Consider the following 14334-nt stretch of genomic DNA (forward strand, 5'->3'; position numbering starts at 1 on the left):
AGAAGAGATGCATAATAAAATTACGGGTTCATGGTCAGCAGATATTTCTTTCTCTCCAGGAAATTGACCAGGGACCAGCAGCCAATGCCTTGCATATCTTCACTGGTCCATAGACTAACACATTGGAGATTATAACATGAGGTAAGGAGAGATCGCTCCCATCCTTACCCCGTCCTTATCGCATCCGTGCTTATCCAGTCCTTCTCCCGTCAGTGGCCCTGTCATTGTATTAATGCAAGTTTCTGTTAATACAATCTGGCGTGGCTATGCTACTTCAGGGATAGAGGAGGACGGGATAAGAGCAGTGTCGCTGAAAATTTTATCGCAATCATGTGATAAGAACATGGCATGGACGCGATAATGACGTCGTTGTGTGAAAATCCCTGTGCACAGGAAGGACTGAACTGGGACAGGACAAGGATGTCCTGTCCCCTGTGTGATAATCTCCATTGTGTAGCACTGATTTTCATAACTTAGAAATTCATGATAGAGACATCAAAATAAAGATTTTAAACATCTTGGTTCAATCATCAGTCAAAATGGAAATTGTAATCAAGAGATTAGAAGAAACCTAAGATTTGAAAAGACAGTTATGGAGGGACCAGATAATATCCTCAAATATAAAGATGCATAAAATATTAAAGTCAGATTTATCCATGCCATGGTATTTACAACTTCTATGAATGTTTGCGGAAGCTAGCCAATGGACTGTACCACTCCAGACTATAAGCAGGGGACTACTTATGAATGACCTCCTCTTTCCTCCCACATTAAAAAACAGAATTTCAGCATCTCTGGACTGCAGTGGTGCACGTATCCTGTCTAGCACTCGAGGAATCTCCCATCTAATTTTTATGCTTATGTAAAAGCTGCCTAAATATCCTAGAGGCACTAGATCCTGTCTGGACCTGGAAGCTAAGCAGGGCCAGCCCTGTTTAGTACTTGGATGGGAGACCACCAATGAATACCTGGTGCTGTGGACTATGTTTAGAGGAAGGTAGTGGCAAAACCATGTCTGAGTATTCCTTGCCTGAGAAAACTCTGTGAAATTCAAGGGGTCACAATAACAGATGACTTGAAGGCACATATACACATCCAGTAGACGAGGCCTATGAAAGTGTTAGACAACATCAGCTTACTTTGGAGAGTCTGTCCTCAGATTTCTGTTTTTCTAATTTCTAACATCTAATTTCTGATGACAGAGAAGGCAATATTTTTGCAGCTATTAGTGATTCAATAGGAGGAATGTTTCTGGCATTATTCTTTTTTATATTATCGGGTATCATGAGCCCTCTGCTGGCAACCTCTTCTCATAGCAAACTGGATTTGAAAAGATTTGTGAATCGCATTGTGTTCAAATATTTTATTATTATTATTATTATTATTGTTGTTGTTGTTAACCTTTATTTATAAAGCACTGTAAATTTTCACAGCGCTGTACATTCAATCTTTTTAATTGGACGGTTCCCTGCCCTCAGGCTTACAATCTAAAAAGAAACGAAAGGAGAAGGGAGTGGTGGTGGGGAAGGGGCCTGTCTAGTAGGATAATACATATAAAATACATAAAAATACAGGAAATGATTCAATAAAACAGACAACAAAAGAACATCAAATAGCAAGTGACAATTATGCAATGCCTGGGACCTGACCCTAAGACAAGCCCATGACAGGGGTTTCTTGGCAAAATTGGTTCAAGGTGAGTTGACATAGCTGTTTTATATGTTAATGTGTGGAATAGTCATTGGTATTCCTGCCTAGGCAGAGAGAAAAATAAGTTCAGTATGAAACAGGCAAGATTTCTTTATTGCTTGTTAAATCTGTTCAAGGGAGAGCCCATGTAGTGTTTGAGCGTTGGCCTGGGACTCTGAGAGACCTGGGCTCAAATTTCAGCCTGGCCATGGAAACCCACTGTGTGATCTTGGGAAAGTCATACTCCCTCTCAGCCTTAGAGGATAGCAATGGCAAACCCACTCTGAAGAACAGGGATAATGGCTTCCTGACTCATTACACACATCTCTGACCCCATGGGGGGGGGGCGTCCTATACTCATCTTATTCTTCCCACCTACAGGGTAGTTTCCAAAGCCAAACTGGTCTTGCTTCTTCATTTCCATACACATTGGCCAGTTCCTAATGCTTTTTGTTCACTAACGACCATCATTAAAACTGGACTTGCTACTTCATTTTCATATACAAAGGCTTTGAATTTGAATTTGCATTCTCACATACCAATGGCATATATGTCTGTTTCCACTTCACTAAATGCATCCGTGAAAGTAGATTGAAGTCTAGGACAGCTCATGCTGCCAACTTCTTTCTTTCAGTTAGTCTCAAAGGTGCTACAAGATCTCTCTACATACTAATTCTACAGACTAACACAGCTATATACAGGTATTTGAATTCTACCGTTCTGAAGAAAATTGCCAAGAAACTCCCATTATAGCTCCACATTAGGGCTGCCATAAGTTGGAAATAACTTGAAGGCACATGACAATAATAACAAAACAGTAATGGTAATGAAAATAATTACTATATCAGCTATTTGTATGTTGCGTATACCAGCAGCAGCTGTGCATTGTGACCAACTGATACTTACCATTACCTTCTAAACATGGGTTTTCATGAGAATGGGCTGTGGGAAGGAGTGGAGTTTGTCTTGGGATTTTAAACTTATTTTTAAATGTACACAGTCCCATACAGAGAGCTAGTTAGGAAGAGGTTGAGAGAGATTTCAGAGGTAAATTCTCCAGCTGACAAACTAGTTTGGATAAGAGCACACATCATGATTGTTGTTGTTTGCATTCAAGTCATTTCCAACCTATGATGACCTTATCATGGGGGTTTCTTGGCAAGATGTGTTTAGAGTGGGTTTCCCAGGTCCTAGCTTTTGAAGATGAGGGAGTCTGACTTGCACAAGCTCACCCAGTGAATTTCCATGACCAAGTGGGACTTTAAACCTTGATTTCTCAGAGTCCTAATCCAAGTTTTGTGCGTGTGTGTGTGATTTTAGTTCCAGTATGGCTTTTATAGTTATGGGAATGCTTGCAATAACATCTAGACTGGGGTGGGAGGAATCATGCAGGCCTTCAGGTGTTGAACATTTATTCCCAGTAGCCTCAGCTGGCATAGTGACCACTGTTCATGAATGCTGGGACGTATAGTTCCACAACAACTGGAGGGTTTTATGATTCCCACTTCTAATGTGTGAGAGTATGTGCCTTCAGGTTGCTTGCCGACTTATGGTGGCTCCATGAATTTCACAGGGTTTTCTTAGACAAGGAATAGTCAGAGATGGTTTTGCCAGTTCCTTCCTCGGAAACATAGCCCACAGCACCTAATATTCATTCATTGGCAGTCTCACATCCAGGTTGTAGCCAAGGTAGACTCTACTTAGCTTCCGAAGTCAGATGGTATCTGGTGCCTTCGGAGTATTTAGGTGCATCTCCCTGCAGAAGGCTTTCTTATTGTAGCATCTTTCCCTTTTTAACAGAAGTTCAGGTATGAGGCAAAATGTGCAACCGCTATTTTGCAACTGTTGGTTTTGTAACTACCTGACCTGTTCAGGCAGTATTTTAGTATTTTAAGCCAATGAATTAAGTCATGACAATGATTAGCACCAATATTTTCATACTCCCACTCCTGTTGCAGAACTTCCTCACTCATTTTAAAACCAATAGGTTGGTTTTCTCAGGTAACTGCTTGCTGCCCCATTAAAAAAAATAAACAAACCTGGGATTTTATGTGATTAGACAGTAGCATTTGCATCACCCAACTCCACCTCAGATAATAGTAGCACAGACAAAAGTTCATTACTTTTTAAAGTTTTATTTTGAAATCTGCTGGGTACTGGTCAGTTTTATCAGTCCCCTTCCCAATGAAATGTAGGGCCTGAACACACAGGCCAAAATAAAGCTGTTTCGGGTCTCTTTGGAGGTATGCTCTTTAAATGATACATGTGTCCCAAGAGATCGGAAGCCATGCCAAAACCACTCTCCAGCCCTAAGGACTGGAGCACAGCTTTGGCGTAACTTCTGGCCTCTTAGGACATATGCATCATTTTAAAGAGCATACCTCCAAAGAGACCCAAAGCAGCTTTATTTTGGCCTGTCTGTACAGGCCCTAAATAATTTAACAAATTATCTTGCCAGTCCATGCAGATCATTGTTATTATATCCATACTGAAAGAGATGGAACTGTGGCTGTAAGTCTCAGATTTATGTCAAAGCCATAAAGTAGCTCAGTGTTGTTATGCCCAATGCTGAGTGCTGTATGCAAACTCCACAGAGTATCTAATGTTGTTGCCCACTTCCAGGGTGTGAGAGAGAAATACAGGGGAAATATAGCAGCTGAGAAGATGAATGTACTAATAATATGATTTGTTTAGGCATCAGAGATGGCATGGTAGGATGTGTGCATAAAACCCACTATTCAATAATAGTTTGGTGTGAGGTTCATTCAAATGGGAGAGTGAACCTCCCATCTACCACTGCAGAACCACACAAACAACAAAAAATAACTCCTAACAATTAATTATTTTCTTCATATGTTTCACTTAAATTATATTAAGAAATTTGGGCAACTTCAACAATCCAGCAGCTGCATTTAACAATACAGTATAATTTATATTTTAACATAAATATAAAATTCAAAGAACAAGTCCTTGAGACAGATCTCACCATTCTTCCCACAGTGTCAATGTCTTCTGTGGTCCTCTTGAAGGGCTGTAATATTTAAAAAGAAATCAGTTCCATCCCCTGAAAGAGCAGCACTTAAGTCCCTACTGACAAGCCTTCTGCAGGAAAGCAGTCTACTGCATGCTCTGTTTGCTGTTACTGAAGGGAGAAAGGAAGGGATACACCCCCTCCTGGGAACAACAGGTAATTATTTTAAATAGGTTGAGTCTCCCTTTTCCAAAATGCTTGGTACCAGAAGTGTTTTGAATTTTGGAATTTTTTTTTTGTATTTTGGAATACTTGTATTTGCATATATGTACATAATGGAATATCTTGGAGACAGGGCGAAAGCCTAAACACAAAATTAATTTTGTTACATATGCACCTTATACACATAACCTGAAGGTAATTTTATACAATATTTTAAATCTTTTTTGTGCATGAAACAAATTGGTGTACATTGAACCATTGGAAAGTAAAGGTGTCACTATCTCAACCACCCATGAAAAAAGGTTTGCATTTTGAAACATTTTGGATTGTGGAATTCTGGATAAGGGAGACTCAATCAATTCTTTAAAATGGCTTAAATAATGGCACAGATTACAGTTGACCCTCCACATTTGCAGATTTGACTTTTGCAGATTTGATTAATACATTCTCTCTAGGAATCTCTAGGTCCTCTAATGCAATTCGGTCAGAAGTTGATTATAGAGTTGTGCTGGAGCAGTTCCTAGAGGAAATCTTCTCTAGGCATTTGTAGGTCCTCCAGCATGATTCTATGATCAACTTCTGGCAAACATTGACCACAGAGATGCACTGGAGGACCTGGATTCCTAGAGAGGTGTTCTTAGGTAAAAATAATAGTGGTTTTATTATTATTATTTGCAGTTTTTCTACATTCATGAGTGTTCTTCACCCCAACCCCAGCACCCCAACCCCAGTGAGCAAGAGGGCCAAGCATGGCCTGCAGCAGCAGTGGAGAAAGGACAAACTAGCAGCTGCCCTGAGAAAGCCCAGCCCCCCCTCCAGAACCCCAGTCCCTGATCACAAGCCACACACATCTGGTGACATCTGGTGACATCTGGGGCAGGGACGCCACTTCATGGCACATCTGTCACTTATATACCATGCAGTTTTGCTGTCCCCCCTCAGAAAAAGTCCTGAAAAAAGCTCCCATAATGTACTGACATATTAATAACTACAGCCGCCCTGATACGAAGGCATCTTGCACTTCTGCTAGAGTGCACAGTAAGATTACAGGCTGATAAACAGCATCAAGCACAGAAAGTAACTGAAGGAGCCAGAGGTTAGTGACATCTAACGCCTGCTGAGGCCCAAAACCCAGCAGAGATACCACTAATCCCTCCCAAAACCAGCATTGCTAATTTCTGGAGAATTCCCCGGAATCTGGGGGATTTTTTTTCCTGGGGACTTTGAATATTCCAGTAAATATTGGGGAATTACAGGGATTTTGGATTTTGGTAGAACATTCCAGGGAATATCTTTGAGGCTTGTTGGCAACACTGCCCAGAACCTCCTAGCCTTGCTGCTTCTTCTCATAGCTACTGCATGAGTACTGGTCCTTTAAAATTATAATCACTGAGCAGAGCTGTTCTAGACATCAAACCGTTAAAATTTTCCTAGTATTCTCTCTCTCTCTCTCTCTCTCTCTCACACACACACACACACACCCAGTTTCATTCTTTTTGGACTCCTATCTGTTTTGTTAATTTGTTTTTATTAATTTGTTGTTGTTAACTGCCCTTGAGCTGATCTCGAATCATGGCGACCCTGTGGATAAGACATCTCCAAGACTCCCTATCCCCCACTGCTCTGCTTAGATCCTGCAAATTTGTACCCATGACCTCCGTATTATAGTGCATCCATTTAACATACAGCCTTCTTCTCTTTCTACCTCCTTCCACCTTTCCTAGCTTTATTGCTTTTTCCAGTGAGTCATGTCTTCTCATGATGTGGCCAAAGTACGACAGCCTCAGTTTAATAATCTTGGCTTCTATGAAGATTTCTGGCATAATTTTTTCAGTAATCCATATTTTGAGAGCTCTACAGTTTTTTTAATCTAAACAAATAGCTTCATAAGAGCAACTGCATTTATTTCAAGGAGAACCATTAATGCCCTTCTCTGGCTTAATCAGCATGGATACAAAGCTACCTGTATGCAAAGAACACTAATCTTATAAGATCTTTTGCATACAGAACCAGCCCTACCATTGGGGAGAGCGAGAAAACAGCTGCAGGCAAAACATGCTAGGTGAATAACAGCAGTACTTTGACCCCACAGCCATTCACTCTGTTAAAGAAACAAAAGTTGTCTGTAGGCATAATGCAACCACCGCCCTCAGCCGTGGTGAAGGCAGAAATTTAATAATGGTGTAGGCTATATTTCAGAGGAAGGAACTGGCAAAACCACCTCTATGAAATCCATACATCATCAGGTGACTTGAAGGCACATGCACAAAGTTCAACCCCTAGTGCAGTTTGCTTCTGTGTGTGGCAAGAGTGGGCACCTGCAGAAAGATAAAATGGCATCTCTAGAAGCTTGTTAAGAAAAAGGAAACCATACCTTCATCAGGCCTGATTAACTACTGTTTTGTGGATTTTAGGATGTTATTGTACTTTGCTACATGGCCAACATAGCTACCCCTTGGTATGTTTTCTAGATGCTCAGTTAGTGCCTCAAATAGCAGAAATCCAAACCTTTAAATCTCAAAACATGGCATAGTAATATCAGATGAGCAGTCAGGGCAGAAGAAAATATGATACAGGGAATAATGGGAAATACAAATATGGAAAAATAAGACACGTTTCCTTTCGTGGAAGGCAAAAGAGAGAGAGAGAGAGAGAGAGAAAAGAAGTATGAATGTTACAGGAGGAGCTTAATAATTTTTTTAATTTTCATGGTATGGAAACTGTATTCTAATTAAAAATTATTTCAGATTGTATTTTTATGGGTTTCCTGAAAAACCAGAACTTAGACTGTGGTGCTGCTGGTAAAAAACGGGGGCTGCTGTCTCCAATATTTTTGCTAGCATCATTTATGCTATTGGATTCCTGTGTGTTGAGAGCTGACTTTGAAAGAGTCACTTGCTAAGTTATCTGTGGTCAGGAAGAAGTGTTTTCAGGCAGAAAAGTGTTTATAAGCTGGAAGGAAGTTGATACTCTCTCTTTCTCTTCACAACTCTCTTGATTTTCCACAAATGATTCACTTAGGTATCTGTAGGCAGTCAAGCTAGCAAACAATTCGGGTCGACAAGCAGCTTTTGCAGATTTGCTTACAAAGCTGTTTATCAGAGTGGTATGAGAGGGCCTTAATGAGATGTCATCATTTCACTGTTACTGCCACACGTCTCTCTCTAGTTCTGCTCTGTGACGTCTCACTTCCCTGCTTTTTCATATGAGCGTTCAGTCTATATGTTCCCTAGTATCGTTTACTGTGGGTGTATCTTGGGAAGGATGGTTCCTGCTCTCGTCTGGCACACTTCCTGCACTACTACCATTTCTCTGGGCAGAAGTGATGTAGCATAGCAGGGAAGAGACAATTTGTCAAAGTACACCGATATCTTGCATTTAATACGTTTAGTTTCATAGTTGGTCATTTGAACATAAACACAGGGTTAATTTGCAAGTCTGATTGCTGAGACATATATCTCTGGGGAAATCCTGCCATGAAGAAGAAAACAGGTTAATCATCATTTGTCCTAAATTGTGGTTACTGTTTTGTGCTTTCAAGTCGTTTTCAACTTAGGCCCCATTCACACTACATTTTAAATAGGGCTCCAAACCGGTTGAAATTGGGGTCGTTCACACTTGCACCGGGGTTTTCTGACCTGGATGAGGGTGGTGGTGCAAATCCCCCTTAACCTGGTTTTTTTTTTTTAATGGGGATTTCTCTGGTTCTTTTCAAAAGAACCAGATTGTTTTTTTTCTGGGAGCTACCAATGGGAACTCAAAAGTCAATCCCATTCAGAGCATCCTGCCACCTCCACTCTTCCTCCTCCTGCCAGAATCAAATCTCTCTATGGCATTTTATCCCGTTGCCAGTGTGAACAGGAATCAGGATAAAATGCCACTGAAGATTCGATCATCGCAAATCATGGAAATAACCCGGTTTCCACACCCGGTTATTTCTGAGTGTGAATGGGCTCTTATTACGACCCTAAGACAAACCTATTTTCTTGGAAAGTTTCCTCAGAGGGGGTTTGCCATTGCCATCTTCTGAGGCTGAGAGAGTGTGACTTGCTCGTGGTCACCCACTGGGTTTCTATGCCTTTGCAGGCATTCCAACTCTTGTCTCCAGAGTTATAAGCCAATGCTCAGACCATTGCACCATGCTGGACAGTAATCTTAATTTCGAGATCTGCTGGCATGGAAAGAGTTTCCAGAGAACTTGGAAAAGTTACTGGTTTGAACTACAATTCCAAGAATCTCCCAGTCAGCACTGCTGTTATGCTGACTGAAGAATTCTGGGAACTGTAGTTAAAAAGATAACTTTCCCAAGGTCTGGTTCAGATAGGATAGATCAGAAGTGGCTTTCTATGCTAGAAAGGAGCACTAGTGGTTTTGAAGGGACTTATCTGCCTTGCTACAACTGCAGAAAGTTCAACTAGAAGTGTGTGTGTGTACACACACCTTCAAGCCTCCTGCAGTGGTTTGAATGTTGGACTATGCAGCTTCTTTACTTTGGTAAGTAAAGGTAAAGTATTTCCTTATAAACCGTCTGAATAAACATTGAAACGAAAGGAAAAACCCCTTTTTTATGGCCCTGTGTGGGGAAGGACTTGAAAAAGCCTGAAGTAGTGAGGGAGGAGAAGTGTGAGAAGAGGAGGAAAGAAGGCCACAGAGAGAGAGAGAGAGAGAGAGAGAGAGAAACCACCACAAGCTAAGGCTTCTTCTGCTGCTGCTTCAGAGGAAGAGGACAAGGCTTGGCTTGGAGGGAGCTCTCCTCCTTCCCTCTTTGCTTCTCTTTCTCTCCCTCACTTTCCCCAGCAGAGCCCATCATCCCCAAGGCCTCCTGCAGAGCCTCTCCCTGCCCAGGTGAGTCCATGGCTTCAGGCTGCACCTGCACTGCAGAATGAAGCTTTCCCTCCCTGCTGTGGAATCCTGGGGGAGGCTGCAGTTTGTTGGGGCAGCAGAGCTCTCTGAGCAGGGGCTCTAGTGGGCCGCCTCCTTTGCCAGGACCTGTCCTCCATCCCAGCCTTCTCTCCAGGAGGGATTCCAAAAGGGCCTCCATTAAGAAGCATGGATTTAGATATTTGTTTTCAGGGTGCAGGGGGTTTTATGGGGCCCTGCCCTCCATTTTTTCTCCAAGGTCCTCCATATGGAGGTTAGTTTGTTATTAAATTTTGAGTTTTGAGCTTCTGTTTGGCAGTGTCCTCCATGTTTCCTAGAAGGTCCTCAATTTGGAGGTTATTATTATTATTATTATTAGGGTTTTGAGCTTTTATTTGTCAGTGTCCTCCATGTTTCCTAGAAAGCCCTCCATTTGGAGGTTTTATTATTATTATTATTATTATTAGGGTTTTGAACTTTTATTTGTCAGGGTCCTCCATGTTTCCTGAAAGGCCCTCCATTTGGAGTTTTTTAAATTATTATTATTATTATTAGGGATTTTGAGCTTTTATTTGTCAGTGTCCCCCATGTTTCCTGGAAGTTCCTCCATTTGGAGGTTGTTGTTGTTATTATTATCATTATTATTATTAGGGTTTTGAGCTTTTATTTGGCAGTGTCCTCAATTTTACTCCAAGGTCCTCCCTTTGGGGCCTGGCTTTAAGAAGCATGAGTTTATATTTGTATTAAGGGTTTTGAGCTTTTATTGAGTCGTGTCCTCCATTTCTCCTGAAGGTCCTCCATTGGGAGCATGACGCAGAAACATAGATTTACATTGCTATTTTGAGCTTTTATTGGGTCATTTCTTCCATTTTTTTTAAGACTTTCCATTCTGCATGTCCTCCTTTCTGCTCAGGATATCTGCTCACCCTGTCTCTGAGGGTGCATCCTCACTACCAAAACAATCCAATTTGAAACTGCTTTAATTGCCATGGCTCAGTACTATGGAATTCTTGGGATTGTAGTTCTGGGAGACAGAGGTTTCTCTGTCAAAGAGTTCTGGTACCCCAACAAACTACGGCCTGTTACAGACAGCCAAAATAAAGCTGCTTCGAGTCACAGTGGAGGTATGGTGTTTCAATGATGCATGCGTCCTAAGAGTCCAGAAGTCGCACCAAAGCCACACTCCAGCCTGGAGCATGGCTTTGGTGTGACTTCTGGACTCTTAGGATGCATGCATCATTGAAACACCATACCTCCACTGTGACTCGAAGCAGCTTTATTTTGGCTGTCTGTAACAGGCCTACAATTCCCATAGCATTGAGCCATGGTAGTCAGAGCGGTGTCAAACTGGATTATTTATGTAGTGCGGATCCAATACTGTAAAGGCTTTTCAGGCTAGGGTTGGGGTTCAAGGAAGGTGCCTTAGGCAGACCAGCTACCAAGAGCAAAGAAGTTAATGCAGGCGAATAGGCCAAGGATGTGGCCCTTGGGAATTTCCAACTATGTATGGAGTGCAGCTGCCCCCAACCTTTTCCAGCAAAGCCAATGTTGAGGGATGCTGGGAGTTGCAATCCAGCCACAGCTGGACAGCCATAAGTTGCCACCTCCTTCTGCACTGCATAGTTTTGTTCCCAAGAGTGGTTTTACTTGGGATGAAGTTCATTCTTCATCCTCTGGTGCATCTGTGTTTTGCTGTTGTGTATCTTCAAGTCATTTGGGGCCTATTTCAACCCTAAGACAAGCCTATCACAGGCAAGATTTGTTCAGAGGAGGTTTGCCATTCCCCTCCTCTGAGGCTGAGAGTATGTGACTTGGCCAAGGTCACCCAATGGGTTTCATGGCTGAGCAAGGAATCGAACCCTGGTCTCTAGATTCGTAGCCACAGCTCTCTCTAGTGCATCTACATTGTGGAAACAATGCAGTTTGACACCACTTTTCACTGCCATGGCTCCATTCTGCAGAATCCTGGGATTTGTAGTGTTGTGAGGCGCCAGCATTCTTGTCAGAGAAGGCTAAGGACCTCATAAAACTACAAATCCCATAGGATAGAAGAAAAAGAATCTGTATTAGTCATAGACCAACACAGATAAAGAGGGGTTACAGAATAAAAGAAGGTAAAAATGCAGGTTAAAATATCCTTTCAGATTACACAGCTTCAGTATAGCAAGTATAGTTTCTCCTTCCATGGGACAGAGCTGCAGCACTTGGTGGTGTCAAACTGCATTATGACTACAGTGTAGATGCACCCCTATGAAAGGCAATGTGCTTTCATTTGTCAGTCGGTTTCACACTACATAATTACATCAGTTTCTTACCACTTTAACTGTCCTGGTTCCATCTTATGGGGTCCTGGGATTTGCAGTGTTGTGAGATACAGTACTTAGATGTCTCTACTAGAAGGTTCTCTTACTGTAATTCAAGGGAGTGCACTAACAATTCTAAGTCCTTCATCAGACTAATCCCAGATTTCCAAAGTACAGTATAGGGCGACAGGAGTTAAAGGGGAATTGAATTACTATAACTGTGACGTGTGGATACACCTAGTGAGTTTCATTGTGTTTTTCCAGAGAGACTCAACAAGGCAGAATAAATTTAAGCCAAGGCAATCCAGTTGGCCAAAGGGGCAATAAATCAATATATTATGGCAATGTATCTGTATCGGGCTGACTCAAACAACATGAGATAACAGTGGAAACTTCAGAGTCCTCTGAGCAATGTCTCCACATACCTTGATAGCTTTGATTGTGTATCCCTGCATGGCAGAATGGGGGTGGACTGGGTGACCCTTGGGATTTTTTCCAACTCTAGGATTCTATGGCCTGTTACAGACTGCCAAAATAAAGCTGCTTCGGGTCTCTTTGGAGGTATTTTATTAATTTCATGGTCCTAAGATCCAGAGGTTGCGCCAAGGCCACACTCCATTCTAAGCACTGGAGTGCAGCTTTGGTGCAGCTTCCGGTTCTTAGGATGCATGCATCATTTAAACAGCATACCTCCAAAGAGCCCAACGCAGCTTTATTTTGGCAGTCTGTAAAGGCTTACGATTCTAAAGATGTTTAAAAACAAGTGCAATGCAGGGGTAGGCAACCTGCGGCCCGCGGGCCGGAGGCGGCCCGGCGAGGCCTTGGGACCGCCCCAGCCCAGTCCTGCCACCGATGCCGCCGGGGCTTTGGGGGACATTGTCTATAGAAGCCTCAAACATCATGTTATATTAACATTTTTTTTTTAAATCAGCAAATTTTTTTTGCGTTCCTCCATTTTTTTTTAAAAAAAAAAGTGTCTTCCATTTGAAAATTTGTTCTACATTTGTCTGGTTTATTTATGTATTTAATTTTTTTAAATATTATTATTTTTTTTGGCTCGCCCCCAGTGTGTCCCTGAGGGACAGCAACCCGGCCCCCGTCTCAAAAAGGTTGCCTACCCCTGTGCTAATGTGTTCAGTAAGATTTACTTCCTGAATTAGCTGTAGCTTGCAGTTCTCTGCACACCTGTCTTAATTTTCATTAACAAATGTTGGGCACCTTGCTTGCACGTATAAGGAGAATGGGGTTGAGCTGGTACATTGGTCTGGGGTCTGGAGAGCCAAAGAAAAGGGGGCAATTAATTTCTAAATGCCTTCTCAAACAACAACGACAAAAAACCCAGCAACAACCATCTCACAGCCCCCTTCCATTTCATTATTTTACAAAAGTTAGCAAACATATAGTTAGTTCTTCAGGTTTTTCTTTTGCTTTTTACTAGGACCTATTTTTCCTATGAAATGCATGGATCATTGTATCCTGTGAAATGGGGTGTATTCACTTAGACTTCTGAATTCCGGTTGTTGATCTTCAGTCATATTAACATCTTAACCAGGAAGGCCAGCGTTCCATTATACAACATATATTTATTATGTCTGTCAAGTCCAAATTTGACACATTCCTTTTTTAAAACCACCCATTTAGCATGTACCCTCACAAATCCGGGTGGCGGAAATTGCAGCAAAGGACTTTGTCATATTTTATCATAACCATATTTTTTTTACAAAGAAGAAAAATTGCAACTTTACAATTTCATGTTTTACTATTGTCTTTATTGCAACAATACGGTTTTGAGAAGACTAGACTAACTTTTGAAATGAGCCCCCACACACCTGAGGCCTGAAAGCAGCCTTATTCTGCCTTGTAAAGTTTTTCTCAGAGGCCCTGCTTTTTAGCTTGTTTGTGTGTTTGTGTTATTTTTATGAGCAATGGCTCTGTGAGTTGTGTAAAAGATCAAATGCATTAGGTGCAGGGCAGGGAAATCAGGAAAGGAGAAAGTTTCTACTGATGTACTTCTATCCAGTGAGGCATAATGGTTTGAGTGTTGGACTTTGATTCTGGAGACCAAGGTTTGAATCCCAACTCAGCCATGAAACCCATTGGGTGACCTTTGGAAAGTCGCATGCTCTCAGCCTTAGGGGAAGTCAATGGCAAACCTCCTCTGAACAAATCTTGCTAAGAAAATCACATGATAAGTTTGCCTTAGGCCGGGGTACTATAAGTCAGAAATGACTTGAAAGCACACAACAACAAGAATCTGCCAAATGTGCAGAACCTCATACATAGATCAAC

The 14334-nt window shown here is 41.7% G+C and overlaps 1 protein-coding gene across 6 annotated transcripts in view; it reads left to right on the plus strand.

Annotated features, from left to right (window-relative positions):
• The first annotated feature begins 9318 nt into the window (after positions 1–9318).
• STAT4 (signal transducer and activator of transcription 4) overlaps positions 9319–14334 on the plus strand; it is a 53166-nt gene continuing 48150 nt past the window's right edge. For 3 of the 6 annotated variants that reach the window (XR_006101566.1, XM_042446585.1, XM_042446583.1), the window contains exon 1: positions 9319–9376. Coding sequence is in view for 3 of the 6 variants with exons in the window: in XM_042446585.1 (XP_042302519.1) it covers positions 9348–9376 (29 nt within the window). In the remaining 3 variants the exon portion in view is untranslated. Of the gene's footprint in view, positions 9377–9569; positions 9728–9899; positions 10099–14334 lie in introns of those variants that run through there. The other 3 variants (XM_042446586.1, XM_042446587.1, XM_042446584.1) reach the window with 3 other exon arrangements.

This window comes from Sceloporus undulatus, chromosome 1, assembly GCF_019175285.1.
Source record: "Sceloporus undulatus isolate JIND9_A2432 ecotype Alabama chromosome 1, SceUnd_v1.1, whole genome shotgun sequence".
Lineage (NCBI taxonomy): Eukaryota > Metazoa > Chordata > Lepidosauria > Squamata > Phrynosomatidae > Sceloporus > Sceloporus undulatus.